Source organism: Pogona vitticeps, chromosome 3, assembly GCF_051106095.1.
Source record: "Pogona vitticeps strain Pit_001003342236 chromosome 3, PviZW2.1, whole genome shotgun sequence".
In the NCBI taxonomy this organism is placed as follows: Eukaryota; Metazoa; Chordata; class Lepidosauria; order Squamata; family Agamidae; genus Pogona; species Pogona vitticeps.
In genome coordinates this window covers 252749577-252767162 of record NC_135785.1, presented here as the reverse complement: position 1 = coordinate 252767162, position 17586 = coordinate 252749577, and the positions used below count along the sequence as shown (strand labels likewise).

General features: G+C 42.9%; 1 protein-coding gene across 7 annotated transcripts in view; it reads left to right on the top strand.

Moving 5' to 3' along the window:
- FAT3 (FAT atypical cadherin 3) overlaps positions 1–17586 on the top strand; it is a 529225-nt gene that overhangs the window by 475763 nt on the left and 35876 nt on the right. For all 7 annotated transcript variants that reach the window (XM_072993570.2, XM_072993569.2, XM_072993567.2 and 4 more), the window contains 2 exons: positions 9074–9208; positions 11612–11769. In XM_072993570.2, the coding sequence (XP_072849671.2) occupies positions 9074–9208; positions 11612–11769 (293 nt within the window). The remainder of the gene's footprint in view (positions 1–9073; positions 9209–11611; positions 11770–17586) is intronic.

Below are 17586 nucleotides of genomic sequence, written 5' to 3'. Positions count from 1 at the left end.
AAGGAAGTGGTCCCTTAGAATAAATATGTTCTTAGACTAAAATTCACAGAAGCCTTCATTACTTGCTGTGCTGGCCAGGATCTAAGAGCATCTGAGGACCAAAAGTTGGGAAACATTGGTCTAAGGCAAAAGGATTCTGATCTTTGTTTTTCCCAACCTTTGGGGGGGGGGGGCTTTTAGTAATTGTCCCCATTCTAAGCTAGAATGTCTTCCCATGAAGGTTTATAAGAATTGACACATAATATCTGTCCAGATGTTGTTGGACTCCAAGTTCCATTAGTTCTAGAAAGCCTGCGCAGTGGTGGGTGTTGATGGAAGCTTTGGTAGCACAACAGCTGGCGAATCACAAGTTGCCAATGTCTGCTTTGCCAATCTACTCACAAGTAACTCCCAACTGAGTTCATGGACAGCTACTCCCAAATGAGTCCACAGGCACACTCCTGTTGCAAATCTTTCTGCATTTTAAGATGGTGCCTAATGTGCACCATTTTCAACCACACTAGGGCTTCATCTGTAGTCAGCAGGGCTCGGATGGTGGTGGCGGGAGCATAGTGGCGGTAGTGTCAGGGTCTTTGATGGCCAGGGAAACCTCCACTACTGCTTCTTCCAACACACTTCATGGCCACTGCCACCACCATCCAGCTGCATGAAACACACGCATTAAAACTGTCCTGTCTTTCAAGCAGTTTCACCCTAGTTTTCAGATAATGCGCAGTAAAAAGCTCACTGCCGGTTGTTTGCGAACATATAGTTGCCTGCCATAGTGTGTGCAGGATTGCAGAGTTAATTTCTTCTACCCATACCCCAAGGGAAGCGCCATTGATTTCTGCCAAACATGCCTAGAGAGAATTTTCTAAAACTCTTAATGTTGGATCTAATTTTAGAAGGAACAAAGAAGAGCAGAGAAACAGCCCAACTTCAGACGAGATACTCAAGCCTTGGCTATAAATCCCTAAAGGTGCACAACATCCTTGTGAGTGCTTTAGCGTTTTTTAGCCTCTGTCATTGTGAAATCACCCTGAAAATGCATGTTAGCCAGGAGCAACACAATAAGACATGATTTGTAGCTTGGGGCCCTTATAACCGCAAAGGCAGACATAAAGAACTCTCTCCAGAGCTTCAATATTTTAAAAGTTTTGTGACGGCTATAAAATGCACACACAGGAGCTTGAATAAAAAGTTGAAATGCTTGCAGTTTATCTGTCAGAACCACTCTTAAACAGCCTGATAGGAAAGGCTGGCTTGCTCTGAATAAGGGCTTTGTATGAAGAAGGTCCAGGTGCTGTGCCAAAAGCCAAAGCGACCCCATGGTACTGGGAAAATGGGATAGAGCCATCCAGTTTGTATGGCCCCACTTGTTTGGTAGAAGCCCTTTCAATGAACAAAACGTGGAAACTACTCTATTGGACAGGAACTCTCAGGTTCTTGGAGCTGTAGTCTAACTAACAAAAGTGTCATTTCCAAGCCCTCGCTGTGATGTAGGCAGAGAACGAGAGGAGAGGAAGTGACATCTTTGTGCTATCGGAGTCACTCAAAAAGCCTGGGCCATTTCCCCATTTTTTTGTCCCCAGCATTTCCACGAAAGTGCCCGGGGATGTGACAAACACTAACATTTTCTCACCCTTGAGAAATAAAGAGGATGTTTTGATTGCACGTCAGTCAACCTTATTGCACACAGTTGAGGAAAAAAGGGATAACTAATCTAGATTTTCTGCTCTTGCATGGGAACAAAAAGACCAGGTCTTGGGAGTAGCAGGGATGGGCGTTTTGGATTTTCTGGACTAGAAATACCACAATATTCCATTCTCAGAGTTCCACCTACCTTAAAGGCACCTTACACCTAAATGTGCTGTACCTCAGAGAAAGGTCTCACTTGGAAGGTCTTGAGGCTTGGCTAGGCCTAGTTCTGTCTAGCTTCCTGGGATCTCCATTGTGTAATACTGCAAGCTTCCTTTCTGACCAGGAAGCTAGGCCTAGCTAATCCATAAAGATTTCCAATTTAAGCCTGTCTCCCAGGTGAGCCACATTTTGGTATCTGTAGGTGGAACTCCCAGAATGGAGAATTATGGGATTTATAGTTTTTTTAAAAAAAAATCCAAATATCTTGCACGTAATTGTTTGATTGTTTTAACAATTCTCTAGGCCTCCTGTACTTGTATGTGCGTGTTTTGCTAACTACACAGAATGTACACTAGTTTTGCAAAGACCAGAACAATTTAGGGTAAAGTACAGAAACCTCCCCCTTCATGGATTGCTGCCTTGTCAATGGCGAAGGGGCTTTAGTAATTCAGAGAAGCTATGGGCTGTGCTGTGCAGGGACACCCAAGACGGACAGGTCATAGTGGAGAGTTCTGACTAAATGTGATCCACCTGGAGCAGGACCTGGCAAGCCACTCCATTATCTTTGCCAAGAAAACTCCATGAACAGAAACAAAAGGCTAAAAGATATGATGCTGGAAGATGAGCCCCTCAGATCGGAAGGCATCCAGCATGCTACTGACGAAGAGTGGAGGACAAGTAGCTCCACAGCTAATGAAGTGGTTGGGCCAAAGCCAAAAGGACGCTCAGCTGTGGACGCACCTGGAAGTTAAAGGAAAGTCTGATGCTGCAAAGAAAAATACTGCATAAGAACCTGGAATGTAAGATCTGTGAACCTTGGTAAGCTGGATGTGGTCAGACAGGAGATGGCAAGAATAAACATTGACATCCTGGGTGTCACTGAACTAAACTGGATGGGAATGGGCGAATTCAATTCAGATGATTACCATATCTACTATTGTGGGCAAGAATCCCATTGAAGAAATGGAGTAGCCCTCATAGTCAACAAAAGAATGGGAAAAGCTGTACTGGGATACAATCTAAAAATGATAGAATGATTTCAATACGAATCCTAGGCAGACCTTTCAACATCACAGTAATCCATGTTTATGCACGAACCACCAATGCTGAAGAGGCTGAAATTGACCAGTTCTATGAAGACTTACAACACCTTCTACAACTGACATCAAAGAAAGATATTCTTCTCATTATAGGGGACTGGAATGCTAAAGTAGGGAGTCAAGAGATAAAAGGAACAACAGGGAAGTTTGGCCTTGGAGTTCAAAACGAAACAGGGCAAAGGCTAATGGAGTTTTGTCAAGAGAACAATCTGTCATCACAAACACTCTTTTCCAGCAACACAAGAGGCAACTTCCAAAGAATAGCAAGGAGAGACAAGACAGTGCAAAGAAATAGAGGGAAATAATAGCAAGGGAAAAACCAGAGATCTGTTCAAGAAAATTGGAGATATTAAAGGGACCTTTTGTGCAAAGATGAAGATGATAAAGGCCAAAAATGGTACGGACCTAACAAAAGCAGAAGACATCAAGAAGAGAGATGGCAAGAATACACAGAGGAATTATACCAGAAAGATCTGGATGTCTCGGACAACCCAAATAGTGTAGTTGCTGACCTTGAGCCAGACATCCTGGAGAGTGAAGTCAAGTGGGCCTTAGAAAGCATGGCCAACAACAAGGCCAGTGGAGGTGATGGCATTCCAGCTGAAGTATTTAAAATCTTAAAAGATGACGCTATTAAGGTGCTGCATTCAATATGTCAGCAAGTTTGGAAAATTCAGCAGTGGCCAGAGGATTGGAAAAGATCAGCCTACATCCCAATCCCAAAGAAGGGCAGTGCCAAAAAATGTTCCAACTACCGCGCAATTGCACTCATTTCACATGCTAGCAAGATCATGCTCAAAATTCTACAAGGTAGGCTTCAGTATTATGTGGACAGAGAACTCCCAGAAGTACAAGCTGGATTTTGAAGGGGCAGAATTGATTCTTTTGAATTGTGGTGCTGGAGGAGACTCTCGAGAGTCCCCTGGACTGCAAGGAGGTCAAACCTATCCATTCTGAAGGAAATCAACCCTGAGTGCTCACTGGAAGGACAGAGCCTGAAGCTGAGGCTCCAATACTTTGTCAATCTAATGAGAAGAGAAGACTCCCTGGAAAAGACCCTGATGTTGGGAAAGTGTGATGGCAAGAGGAGAGGGGGACGACCAAGGATGAGATGGTTGGACAGTGTCACCGAAGCGACCAACATGAATTTGACCCAACTTTGGGAGGCAGTGAAAGACAGGAGGGCCTGGTGTGCTCTGGTCCATGGGGTCACAAAGAGTCGGACATGGCTTAACAACTAAACAACAACAGAGACCTCTATGTGGAAAGAATAATTTCTTGTCTTCCACTTGAGGTGAGGATTCTTGTGAGGCTCGAAAATTCCTTGTTGAGGTGTATCGTCATGTTGAGACAGCCTAATTCAACAATTATGGGGAATTCAAGAAGTATTCTTCATACCTCTGTTCTGGAAGGTTTTCCTTCAACAGTTTGCCAGAACAAGTGTTTCCTGTGATTGCTTATGCACATAGTAATACATAAAGCAGAACTCAGCCTGAAGGCCTTCAGTGAAGGCTTAGCAAGAGCTTGACGCTGTTCCCCCACTTCTGCTATTTGTCTATGCTCAAGCACCTGTGAAGCCTCCACACACAGCTGGTGGGCCATATTTGGCTTGCTGGGCCACCAGCTTTACAGTCCTGTCACATTAAATGATTTGCTTTTTCTCACACACCTCAGGGCTTCATAGGGTAGTGGTTCTGCTCTGAGTCTGAATCAGCTGAGAGTGGCAAAGATTGATTACAAGGCTGCTTACTGATTTTATTGTGTGGTGTCAGAGATTTCACCAGAGGTTAAAAGGTTGCAAAAACATGTGGTGGCTCCATCTGCAATCTCTGCAGGACTCCCTTCCCACGAGCTTATGGATATTCATAAGTCCTGAAGCCTTTTTCGCAGAAGTGACTTGTCTTTCTGTCAGCCACAGAGGGGCTTGTTGAAAATTATTGCCTGACATGACATAAAATTTAATTGTGTGCTGAGAACAAATGCCCTCTGCATACAGATCTGTGTTCTTACTATGCAGTACATGGAAAATACGCTGGCAATGCTGATGGAATCAGATGGACAATTGAATAGTTCTAGAGGCATAATCGCAACTATTCTGTATTTTGTAACAGAGCATTATAGACGTTGGCTGCCAAATCTCCTTGCATTTAAATGAAAATTGAAGGAAAATAGAGCAAGGATTTCCTCACGTTTTTGGAAGAGAGATCGTAATTTTTAATGTGCTGCTGATCATATTGAAAACAAACAGAAGAGAGGGATAAAGGTCTTAATATCAGAAAGGGAAATAGTTATATAGGTGATTCGCTTTTTGATGAAACAAATAATTGAAGTGTGAAAAGCTTCACTGCCAATTTCTACAGGCTGAGCTGCTGTTATAAACACAGGAAACATTTGTGTCTTTTCGTTTTGAGGTCATGTCCTGATCCCCTCTGCATCTCCCTGTTCTTCCCAATCCCAGTGGCAGAAGAGGGGCAAAAATTAATTGTGCTTGTGACAATGGGACAGGTTTATATATGAAGGAATGGGGGGTGGGTGGAATTCAGATGAATGATTTTTTTAAAACAAAGGTATCCAGTTTACAGTGGGAGAGACTATTGATGAAAGCATGTGTAGCAGAAAGGTAAATCTCCATGTGAGAACAAGGGGGGCGGGGAGAAAGTATTTTCTGTCAATCAAAGTTGGACTTTTTGTACAAATAATGCAAACTACTCAAAACTGTAATTGCTGCCTTGCATAGATTTTTAAGATGCAAAAACACTGACTTATTGCATCTTTTTGTGCAATCAGCCAGTCCAGTATTTGTTCGCTCTGTGTGTGTGTGTGTGTGTGTGTGTGTGTGTGTGTGTGAGAGAGAGAGAGAGCATGTGTACATGTTGAGTTTCATAAAGAGAAAATACACTAGTCTTACACAGAGACATTTTGCACAAATTGCCGAAACGATTAGTAAAAAGAATAATTTTTCATTCTTTTATTGGAGGCAAGGAATTTCATAGGGTTTAATAATTCCTATCATGACCCAAATCAGTGGCTGAAATCCAGTAGTAAGTGGCAACTAGAGTAGGCAATTGAATCAGTGGGGAATCTGGCAAATCAAATCCTCCATAAGTTCCATTGATTTAGTGCACCTACCCTAGTTGTAACTTATCACTGGATTTCAGCCACTGATAATGGGTTTATCACTTTTTCTTTCCCTTAATGGAGAGGAAACCACCAGCTCCAGATTGTTGCTTTGCTTCTTTGCTTTAAAACCATTTGTTGTTATGTGCTGTCAAGCTGTTTCTCACTTATGATGACCATAATAAGGCTTTTGAGATATGTGAATTGTCAAAAAAGTTCATGGCCATGAATTTCTATGGCCACTCAGGGATTTGAACCCATGTATCCTGAGCCTTAATCCAACACGCTATCCATTCCGCCACACTAGCTTTCCAGTAACTCTACCAACTACATCACATGTATAACTCAAGATTATATGCACATACCGTAATTAAAATGTGTATGTTGGAAAAAGTGAGTACAAACACTGGCCAACACTTTCTTGCACAGGTTTCACTGATGTAGGGGAAATAACATTGCCAGCAGTAAATTGTTGCTAATTAAAGACTCTTTGTTTTGATTCCCGGTGTCGTATAACCCAGGCACAATTAGATGAAGTTGAAACAATGAGGAATCAAAGCAGGCACTCTTTAGCCCTCTTATTGGGAGAAAGGTAGCCTATCAATGAGACAAATAAATAAAATAAAACCATTATCTAGCAATCCGTCACTGCCAGTGACATCATTTCCACAATGCTGGGTAAATTACCCAAGTGGATTTGGGACACTTATTCAAAAGAAGAAAACATGTTAGAAGTGCATAAATGAAGAAAAATGGATAAAAAATACGTATATCAAAGTACACATGAATTTCTATGCAGGATGGAGATAAAGGGTCTCATAAGCTAATAGAGAATTTAGATAAGAATTCTGGTGGGATCCAGATAAATCAAAAAGCTTAAAACTGATAACAGTTTCACATCCTTTTATGTAGGCCATTGGGGAGGAAAATGCCTCGGTCCCTTTTCCTCTTGTGCCTGTCAGCAAAACTAGCTGCTGTCCACGGCTGTCTGTAGTTCTAATCCACGTTTCTGGCAAATAATATCTACCGCAGCAATACACAGGCGTTCTCTGCAGCACTAAAAACTCAGCTCCAAATCGAGTATAAGGTTTCTTAGCGCAGCCGTATATTCCCACTAACGCAGCCAGGACTATAAATTGTTCATAAGAACTTCCACGCATCATTTTGCACAGCTCTGGCAAGGCAGGCTTGGGGTTTGTTTTATTCCTTTGAGACCTGGCGAGCAAATATTTGACAAAGTGGGGGGAGTGCTGTGCAAGATTAAATTGACCGCAATGCACTGTATATCAGGCCCGGCCGTTTACAGTCGTTGCCATATTTGTATGCAGCTGGTGTCCACTTTGAAACCTACAGTAGTAATTTCTCTGCAGAAAAAAGGTCTGTGATGCAAAATAATCTTGACCTGCATATTAAGCAAAACCATATTTACCTGGAACCGAAGTTCTTTAGGAACTAAGCATGTGATAACTCAAAAGGGTATTTGACCTTATAGAAGTTCACAGCACTCTTTATACAGTGTAGATAAGACTCAAGACTTAAATAAATAGCATGCCTCGAGAATACTGAGTTTGCAAAATTAATAGGAACACCTTTTAATCAGTAAGGGTGTTTCATTCCATGTTTTTTAATTTTATTTAAAGTCAAACTGCATCTTTTCTGACAAATGCATCATATATAGATTGGTGTGCCTCCGTGTATGTATGAACAGTTGAAATAGCCCATTCACTATTCATCTTTCCACCCATCTCCACAGTTTCACTCTTGATTTTATCAATCAAGATGAAATTCAAGAGAAGCAAAAGAAATCCATTGCTTCAGAATTTCCTCATCATTCTAAATGTGCTCTTAAATGCCTGGTTTTTCTTAGAAGTCCCATAAGTTAGCCCTTTTTGTGTGTTCCTTTTTCATGGGTTTTCATGGCTTTGTCAGGCATCGTGGTCAAAAAAATCTAAGGATTCCTTTGACGGCTGTTCAAATAAGCCGAGGTGTGTATCGTTGACATGATAATGTTGCGAATACATGTATGTGAATGGGTGTGTATGCAAAAGGCACTCCCATGTGCAGCAATCACTTGTCAAGGGGCTCTTGAGAGTGCAGTTTGCCCCACATCAGGGCATTAAGGAAAATCCCTACTGCTGCCGACTGAGCCAATACTTTAGAGCTGCAGGTTGCTTCCAGTGTCCAGTATTGTTTTATAAGAAATTGATTTCCCATTATTAAAAACCCACACATCTTCAAAAAATGTGCACATTTTTAATGGAGCACTGGGCTTTCAGGAGATTCCCAGGAAGATGATTCTGCTTATTCCCCACCATTAAACACTGTGGAGTGGAGCACACAGAACTGGTTGGATTACATTACTTGTGGACCCTGTCCTGAAAAGATTTGAATAAAGAAGGCAGGTTGATCTGTGATTTGAGTGTTTTATAGGGTATGCTTTCAACCATAGGGACATGGTGGTGCTGCGGGTTAAACTGTAGAAGCCTCTGTGCTGCAGGGTCAGAAGACCAGCCTTTGTAAGATCGAATCCACGCGACGGAGGGAGCTCCATTTGCTTGTCCCAGCTCCTGCCAACCTAGCAGTTCGAAAGCATGTAAATGCGAGTAGATAAATAGGTACCACCTCGGTGGGAAGGTCACGGCGTTCCGTGTCTAGTCACGCTGGCCACGTGACCATGGAAACTGTCTTCGGACAAACGCTGGCTCTACGGCTTGGAAACAGGGATGAGCACCGCGCCCTAGAGTCGGACACGACTGGACTAAATGTCAAGGGGAACCTTTACCTTTACCTTCAACCATAACTTTTCTTTCATGCTGAAGAGAATTTTCCCCCTTTTTAGGAAATGAAATAAATAAATAATCTCATCCCACACCCCAGGAAATCAGATCTTGCTTATGTCTTGTCTATGGGCAACCAAGGAGGAAAACTTACACATCTGTCCCACCTTCCCCCATCAACCTTTTACTCTGTTAGTGGGTAACAGAGACATGTTTGTTTGTTTTCTGCATGTACCACAGGTGCATTGTGTCCAGGCTTGAGTGATCCTTGCACAGATAAACCATGTCCAGGAGATATGCAGTGTGTGGGCTATGAAATCAACCGAAGGCCTTTTATTTGCCAGTGTCCTCCTGGAAAGCTTGGAGAGTGCTCAGGTACAAATTTTGTTCAGGTAAACTGCGGGTCTGCTTAACTGTTGCCAGCTCTCCATTTCTCCTGATCCCTCTTCACTTCAAGGTCAACACTGAAGGCTTCAAGATGTCCCGCCTGAAGAACAAAGAGCAATGCGAGAGGTTTGGGCTGATGCTTGCTTGACTTGGAGATATACCCTGTGGGAGAGGCCACAAGTCTCTTTAGTACAATACCAGGGGAGCAGGAAATAAATGGAAAGTAAAAGAAGCATTACTGGTTATTTCTTTATTATATGTTAGTTATACAGTGGTGCCTCGCATAGCGAGGTTAATCCGTTCCGGATTAACCCTCGCTATGTGAAACATCGCTCTGCGGAACTGAAAACGCATAGAAATGCATTAAACTTAGTTTAATGCGTTCCTATGGCTCTTAAACTCACCGTTGAGCAAAGTTCCTCCATAGCGCTGCCATTTTCGTGTCCTCGGTAAGCGAGGGCAGGGAGCGAAAACACTTACGGCGGCCATTTTTTCTTCCAGCGGCCATTTTGGAACCGCCGATCAGCTGTTTCCCCGACATTGCTATGCGAACAATCAGTAAGCGAAACGCTTACTGATCGTCGCACAGCGATTTTCTCCCATAGGGGGCAATGTTATGCGATCGCATTTGCGATCGCAAACCCCCCCTCACTATGCGGATTCGTCGTTGTACGGTGCGCTCGTTATGCGAGGCACCACTGTATTTAGATCCCACCTTTCTTCCAGTGTGCTGATGTCATGGTAGATCAGTGGATCCCAACCTTGGGTAACCCAAGTGTTTTTGGACTACAACTCCCAGAAGCCTTCACCACTAGCTGTGCTGACTGAGGTTTCTGGGGGTTGAACTCCAAGAACACTGGGGTTACCCAAGGCTGGGATCCACTGGTGTAGATTACTCTTTCTCTCCCCTTATTATCCTGACAACAACTGTGTCAGGCTGAGAGGGACAAGTAGGAAGTTACTCCCAGTGAGTGTCATGGTTCAGTGGAGTATAGCACTCAACCACTACACCCCGGGCTCTCATACGAGTGTTTGTTCAGATATTTAAGACAACTGAGAAGAAAATGCGAGTTATCGCGGTAGTTTCACATCTAGGGACCAAAGTTAAGAATCCCCAAAAACAAACTGTATACTCTTTGTCAGATAGAAAAACACCTGTGTGGTGCCTTCTCCAACCTGGGCATTGCACTGTCAACTTAAAATCTAAGGGAGGGTTCATATCATTTTTGAATGTGCCCCCCCATAGACTGTATGAGGAGTTACCAAAAAATGTGTGGAGGGTGGATGGTTGGGGAAAGTTGCTGTTGGTATTAAGAGCACCTGTATCAACATCCTGGCTATTGTGGGGTGAGCAAGCTGGTGCCTTCCAGATGTTTAGAGCTATATTTCCCATCATCCTTGATTATTGGGAATACTGGTTGAAACTTATGGGAGTTACCCAAAACATCTGGAGTGGATGTGTTCAGACCACCATCAGGTATCTGTGGTCCAGTTACTGTCCCATTGGCTAACCTGCCTGGGAGCCCTCTTATGCGGACACATAGTATGAATATAGGGTCGCCCATAGCTAGTAGTTCAAAGAAGACACTGACATACCAGGTCAAAAATCAGTTGCTCTACAAAGCCAGGTGGAAATCAATTGGCTCCTCTGGTCAACTGGTCCTTAAAGGGCTCAAAGGTGTAGTACATCTACCAGCCTAATTTAAGGATGGGGTTGCAGTGCTAACATACTCAAGCCAACAGACTTCCTTTGCTTAAAACCCCAGATAATATAGGAAGTAAAGGACTGGGTTTTTGCTTCCCATGTCCCTACACATCCCACCCTAACCCCCAGTGTAGGACCCATAATTCCTTTGGCAGGACTGCAGAACCTATGATTTGCCAAGAAATTCCCGCAGCTTTTCTCGCCCTTCTGGAACTGCAAAAAGTAAGTGGGCAGGTATTTAACAGGGCACTGTGTGCGCTTGCACAGCTGGATTTGGTTTCCTAAATGCAGATTGAACAATCTAAGTCCAGGCACATAAAAGTGATAAGTAACAGAATAATAATTTTGTTGTTATCTGGTTTGCTTTTACAAGCTGTCCACTCTGGTTTTATGAATAGCAATAATTCCTATCGAGGAACAACATTTCTCCCCTTATTAGTGAGTTAATCTTCCCTAACGTAAGGTGCACATACAACAGAGATAAGTTTTTTATCTGTCGATTATGTGCTTGGTTTTTAAGATTCTTCCTTATCAGATCCTTATTAGAGTCTTCCTTCCTTGTTAACCATGCATCTTCCTTAATTAACTTTGTTTTCCCTCTTGGCAAGCGATAGGATCATCTCCTGAGTCTTATTTCAGCAAGCAAAAATAAAAGCCGCTGTCTTTTCTCCAAATGGTTATTTCAGGACACACTTCCCTTAGCTTTGCTGGGAATAGTTACATCAAATACCGGGTTTCTGAAAATAGCAAGAAGGAGGAATTCAAGCTGGCGCTGCGTCTGCGGACTCTGCAAAGCAATGGGATTATAATGTACACCAGAGCAAATCCCTGTATAATTCTGAAGGTAATTAAAACAAGTTATCTTTTCCCACAGTTATTTTTCTTGATTATATGCTTTCCCTCTCTTTGGGTTCCCACTATCGGGAACGCTGCTCCCATTTTAGCTGTGGAGGCAGAAACTCCAGCATTCTTAGTTTTTGAGGGCAATGAGGGGGGAAAAAACGCAGCTTCAGCAACAATGAGGGAACTGTTTCATTGTTCCCAGTAGCTGTATTTTTGGTGAAACAAACTCCTTGCCGGGTATTAATGTACTGTAGCAAAACTGGGCAGCTGTTCTGTACTGTGTTGGTGAGGCCTAACAAAACTATGGCTTGCTCAGATATTTCTGATAACCTGTTGTTTTTACGTGCCATCAAATCACTTCCAGCTTGTGGTGAACCTCCAAAAGTTGTCATTAACAGAATCATAAATTAATAGAATCATAGTATAAGTGAGTTGGAAGGAGCCTAAAGGGGCCGTCAAGTACAACCCCCTGCTCGATGCATGAATCTAAATCAAAGCTGGTCTGACATATGGCTGTCCAATTTTTTTTTTTTGAATACCTCCAGCATTGGAGCACTCAGCACTGCCCAAGATAATTGGTTCCATTGTCATAGTGCTCTAACAGTTAAGAAGTTTAAATGCCCTAATCATTTCGTCTAAGCTAAAAAGCTGTGGTTTACTTATGGAGTCAATCCACCTCATGTTCCGTCTTCCTCTTTCCCTGTTGCCTTCACCTTTCCCCAGCATGATTGCCTACTCCGCAATACATCCATGGTACATTAGTACTGATAACTTGTTGTGCATAATTAGGTCAAAAAGTACATCTTTACCGCTGTGATAGACAATGGTACCGTCCGTCCTGTCATTGGCTTTTTGACTCAAGTCAAGTCATAGTCCTTGGAAGCTGTGACTGGAGAGTTAGAAAGTGAGAGAGGGAGTTGTGATCTGGAATTTGAATGTTTGATATATATGAAGGAGAATGGATGTGTCTGGAAGTCAGACAGCTGAGTGTGAGTCAGTGCACGCGTGGGTGGTGAGAGAAAGCTGGTTTATGGAATGTAAGCTAGTGTGTGGAATATAATGTCATGGTAACTAAAACAGTGTTAACTTTCAGGAAGTATTGCATGACAGTAGGGGAAACTGAACACCTTCCATAGGCGTTGTCTCAGATGCATTTTGGTATCACCTGGCAGAACAAAGTTCCAAATAGAGTAGTCCTAGAACGAGCTGGAATTTTTAGCATGTATACATTACTGAAAGAGCAACATCTACATTGGCTCGGGCATGTTGCGAGAATGGCTGATGGTCGGATTCCAAAAGATCTCCTGTATGGAGAATGAGTGCAGGGAAATCGCCCCAGAGGGAGACCACAACTGCGATACAAGGATATCTGCAAGTGGGATCTGAAGGCCTTAGGAATGGACCTCAACAGATGGGAAACCCTGACATCTGAGCGTTCAGCCTGGAGGTAGGCAGTGCATCATGGCCTCTCCCAATTTGAAGAGACTCTTGTCCAGCAGGCTGAGGCCGTCCCAAAACCAGCAAAATTAGGGAGCTGGACAGGGGACAGATTGTATTTGTCTTCATTGTGGAAGGGATGGTCACTCTCGAATTGGCCTTCTCAGCCACACTAGATGCTATTCCAAGTCCTCCATACAGAGCACGTTACCATAGTCTCTCAAGACTGAAGGATGCCTAACTAACATGCCTCTTACTTGTGCAGACAGTTGAATGCTTTAGGACCTTGTTACAGCCCTGTTAACTTTGGCCTGAGTATAATTGCGTGAGGGATATATAGATTCATGAAGTACTTCTGTAAATCCTTAGAAATACGCAATTACCACTGGTAGAATTCTATGCTTCCTATTCAAAGGTCCTGTGGTTGATTAGAGCCAGTGAATGCATTAGGATTTAGGAGCTTGGGGACAATAAGCAGGTGTCCACCAGAGAGTGGCATCTGCTTGGACATCTTTGCCAGAAATGTTTGCATGAAATGAGGAACTATCCTCAGATGGTGTGGGATCCAAATGCCTTAAAGTAGCAATTAATTGAGATACGAGTTTTGGTACTTCAAGATACAAAATTCTGATAATATAGTTTCTTCAGTGTAAAAATACCTTGTGGCAGGTGATGCGAAAGACCTCTGTCCGGGATCCTTCTAAACCCCTGGTTTTCCATTTTGGCAAACATTCACAGACATTTTTTTCTGTTTAAAAACCTACATTTTCTGGGGGAAAACCCGTATTTTGCAAAGAAAACCCCTCTGGCACTCAAATGTTGTTTTCAATCTTTCGTTTTTCGTGCATCTGTGGGTGGGTGTTTTGGTCACAACACCAGAAACAAATCCTGAAAGAAGGGAAATGATCAGAAGAATAAAACTAGTTATATTTTGAGTTTTGTACTAGCTGCTGTTATTGTTTCGGCTTTGCATTTTACTGGATGTTGCTTTTGCAGTGGCCTGTGATCAAAACAGGTAGACCTAATCTAAAATAAACCATACTCAGGGTGATGCTGACACCAGAGAGCTTGCGAATTTGTGATCTGGCAGATGGGAATGTCGCGCATGCGCCACAGAATGCTTTGAGTCTACTCTTAAGTCTCTTCCAGCAGAGATACAAACAGTCTTATTTATTTATTTATTTATTCGATTTTTACCCCGTCCCTCTAGACAACGTCTAGAAAGCTTTCAGCAGCCAGGGAAAGGGCTGGGATTTCTTTTTTATTTATTTCAAATATTTTTACACTGCCTTCATCCTAAAAAAGAATCCAAGTTGGCTTGCATAATTAATAACACCATATTAAAAGCTTAAACAGTAAATTATTCAAATATTAAAGAAGAATTAATAACATTTAACATTAGGTAAAAGCATTACTAAAGACAGAGGGACATGGTGGTGCTGTGGGTTAAACCACAGAAGCCTCTGTGCTGCAGGGTCAGAAGACCAGCCGTCATAAGATCGAATCCACACAACGGAGGGAGCTCCCGTCGCTTGTCCCAGCTCCTGCCGACCTAGCAGTTCGAAAGCATGTAAAAATGCGAGTAGATAAATAGGTACCACCTCAGTACCTATTTATCTACTCGGCATTCCGTGTCTAGTCACGCTGGCCACGTGACCACGGAAACTGTCTGCAGACAAACGCTGTCTCTACGGCTTGGAAATAGGGATAATCAGCGCCCCCTAGAGTCGGACACGACTGGACTAAATGTCAAGGGGAACCGTTACCTTTACCTTAAAGACAGATTAAGAAGCACAACAAAATATAAATCATCCTGTTTCATAGATAGTCAGACACTCAGTGAAAGCACGCATGAACAGAAAGGTCTTCGCCTGCTTGGAAAAAGATGGCAAAGATGTGGCCAGCCTGGCCTCCTGTGGGAGGGAGTTCCAGAGTCTCGGAGCAGCCACAGAGAAGGCCCTCTCCTATATCCTCACCAAACACGCCTGTGAAGGCGGTGGGACTAAGAAAAGGGCCTCTCCTGATAATCTTAACATCTGAGCAGGCCCATAAAGGGAGATACAGATATTGAGATAGCTTGGACCCATGCCATTTAGGGCTTTATTGGTTAAAATCAGCACTTTGAATTGTGTCCAAAACAGATCAGCAGCCAATGAAACTGTTGTAACAGGGACGGGTTATGTGGTCCTGAGTTAACAATCTGGCTGCAGCACTTTGGACCTGACAGCCCCAAGTACAGCATGCTAAGAGTAATCCAGCCAAGAGACAATTAATGTATGTGTCACCATGACCAGATCAGACCTCTAAAGGAATGGGCGCAGCTGGCGTACTAATTTGAACTACGTAAAGGCACTCCTTGCCACTACTGAAACCTGGACATCAAGGCTCAGAGACAAAACCCAGGAGCACAACCACGTTGCACACCTGGGTTTTCAGAGGGAGTGTAACCTTATCTAGTCCATGTTAAGTCCCTGCCTCTGTCTTGTTTCAGTTACTTAGTGGTACTGCATATCTTAATCTGGTTTGTATTTTGATAAACTGTTCTAACAAATTGTGTTTAGAACATTACCATCTGTTTTGAGATACTGGAGACAGCAAATGAGAAGTAAAAATAAAATTGTCAGTGTTAGAACGCCTGACTATAAGTTCATTGAGGCATAGGTTCAATAATTAGTGTTGGGTGGCACATGTAACGGGAGATGAACACTGTATCTTTACAGATGGATCAACAACTGTAGGCATGGACATATAAGGTGTTTCAGTCCTCGCCTGCCTTATCCCTGGACCCAAAGACAAAGAGCTGCCAAATTATTTTCCCTACTTAGAGAGAAGCAGAAATGCTTTGTGGCACTCCCATTAAGAGAGGACAATGAGGCTAAGAATGAGTTTTGCACAAATTAAGCAAAACTGCAAGGTACACTTCCATGCAAAATAACAGCAATGGCTGTCTGGGCCTGTACACAGATGTTTAAAGATTAGAAAACAGGAGGAGTTATTTGCTCTTTAAAAAACAAAACTTTAAAAAAATCAACTAGCCGGTTGTTACCTGCTTCTTGTGTGTATTTGTATTTTACTTCTGAAAGGAAAGGATACACACTGTTTGTAACTGGGGAAAAAATAGTGCTCCATATCTTGCTCTTGCCTGGAGATAAGGAATCTTGCAGGCCTTCTGAATTCCTTGTTGAGATGTCTCTTTGAATGGAGACAATCTACAACCACTAGAAAAAAGAATTTGGCTAGTATCCTTGATATCCCTTGTAAGTATGCATTTAAATTACGTACTTCTACATAAAACAAGCACAATTTCCACCTTTCCAAAGGCTGAAAGCATGTGATGAAATGATATTAAATAAGGTCTGGTTATTAGTCCATTTCAGAGCTTGTAAAAGTTACTTTTGGGGGTTTATAACTACAGTGGTACCTCGCTAGATGATGACCCCGCTGTATGACAAATCCGCAGGACGGTGACTTTTTTGCGATCGCTATAGCGATTGCAAAACGATGTTTCCTATGAGGAATTTTTGCTTGATGTCGATTAGGTCCGTGCTTGGTGAACCGTTTGTTCGCAAGACGACGATATTTTACAGCTCTGCAAAATGGCTGCCCTGTGTTTTCCAGAGCCATGCTTATCAGGGCAGTCATTTTAACATCTGATTGGCGCTCGGAAAATGGCTTCCCCTGTGGGCAATCTTCGCTGGACAACGAGGTAATTTCCCCATTGGAACGCATTAAATGGGTTTCAGTGCATTCCAATGGGGAAACTGTTTTCGCTGGACGATGTTTTCGCTTAACAGCGATTTCAGGGGAACGGATTATCGTTGTGGTGCAGCGCACCACTGTACTAGGAATCCCAAGGCAGGATGTCTTGGTCAAAATCATAACTTTTACAAGTTGTGGTCCCAGAATGAAAACTTTTCCAAGCTCTGCTCTGTATAGGCTGGTGTTGATGAGAATGCTATTAGTGTTGGTATATTTTCTAAATAACTTGCTGCAGTTAATGGTAGCTATGGGAGGCAAGTCGTGCTTTTTCATGTACTTGGCCATATGCCTGATTCCACAACCAAAGGCCACCCAGCACTTTATCAGTTAGCTGCAATTAGCCGTGGAAAGTTACACTTACTAACTTAATTGGTTCCTGAACTCTGGTCATAACTCGAAATGGCTGTAAGTTGAAGCACCATTTCCCATTGAAATGCAATTAATCCATTCTGGCCGAAGAAGAAAATCACAAAAAAAAATCACTGCAAGACCCATCGGAAACGCGATTAATCTGTTCCGGCCGAAGGGGGGGGAGGGAGAAAAACAAGCAAAGCGTGCAAGACCCATCGGAAATGCAAAAAAAGCAAAGCAGAAAGCAAGGAAAGCGTGCCAGACCCATTGG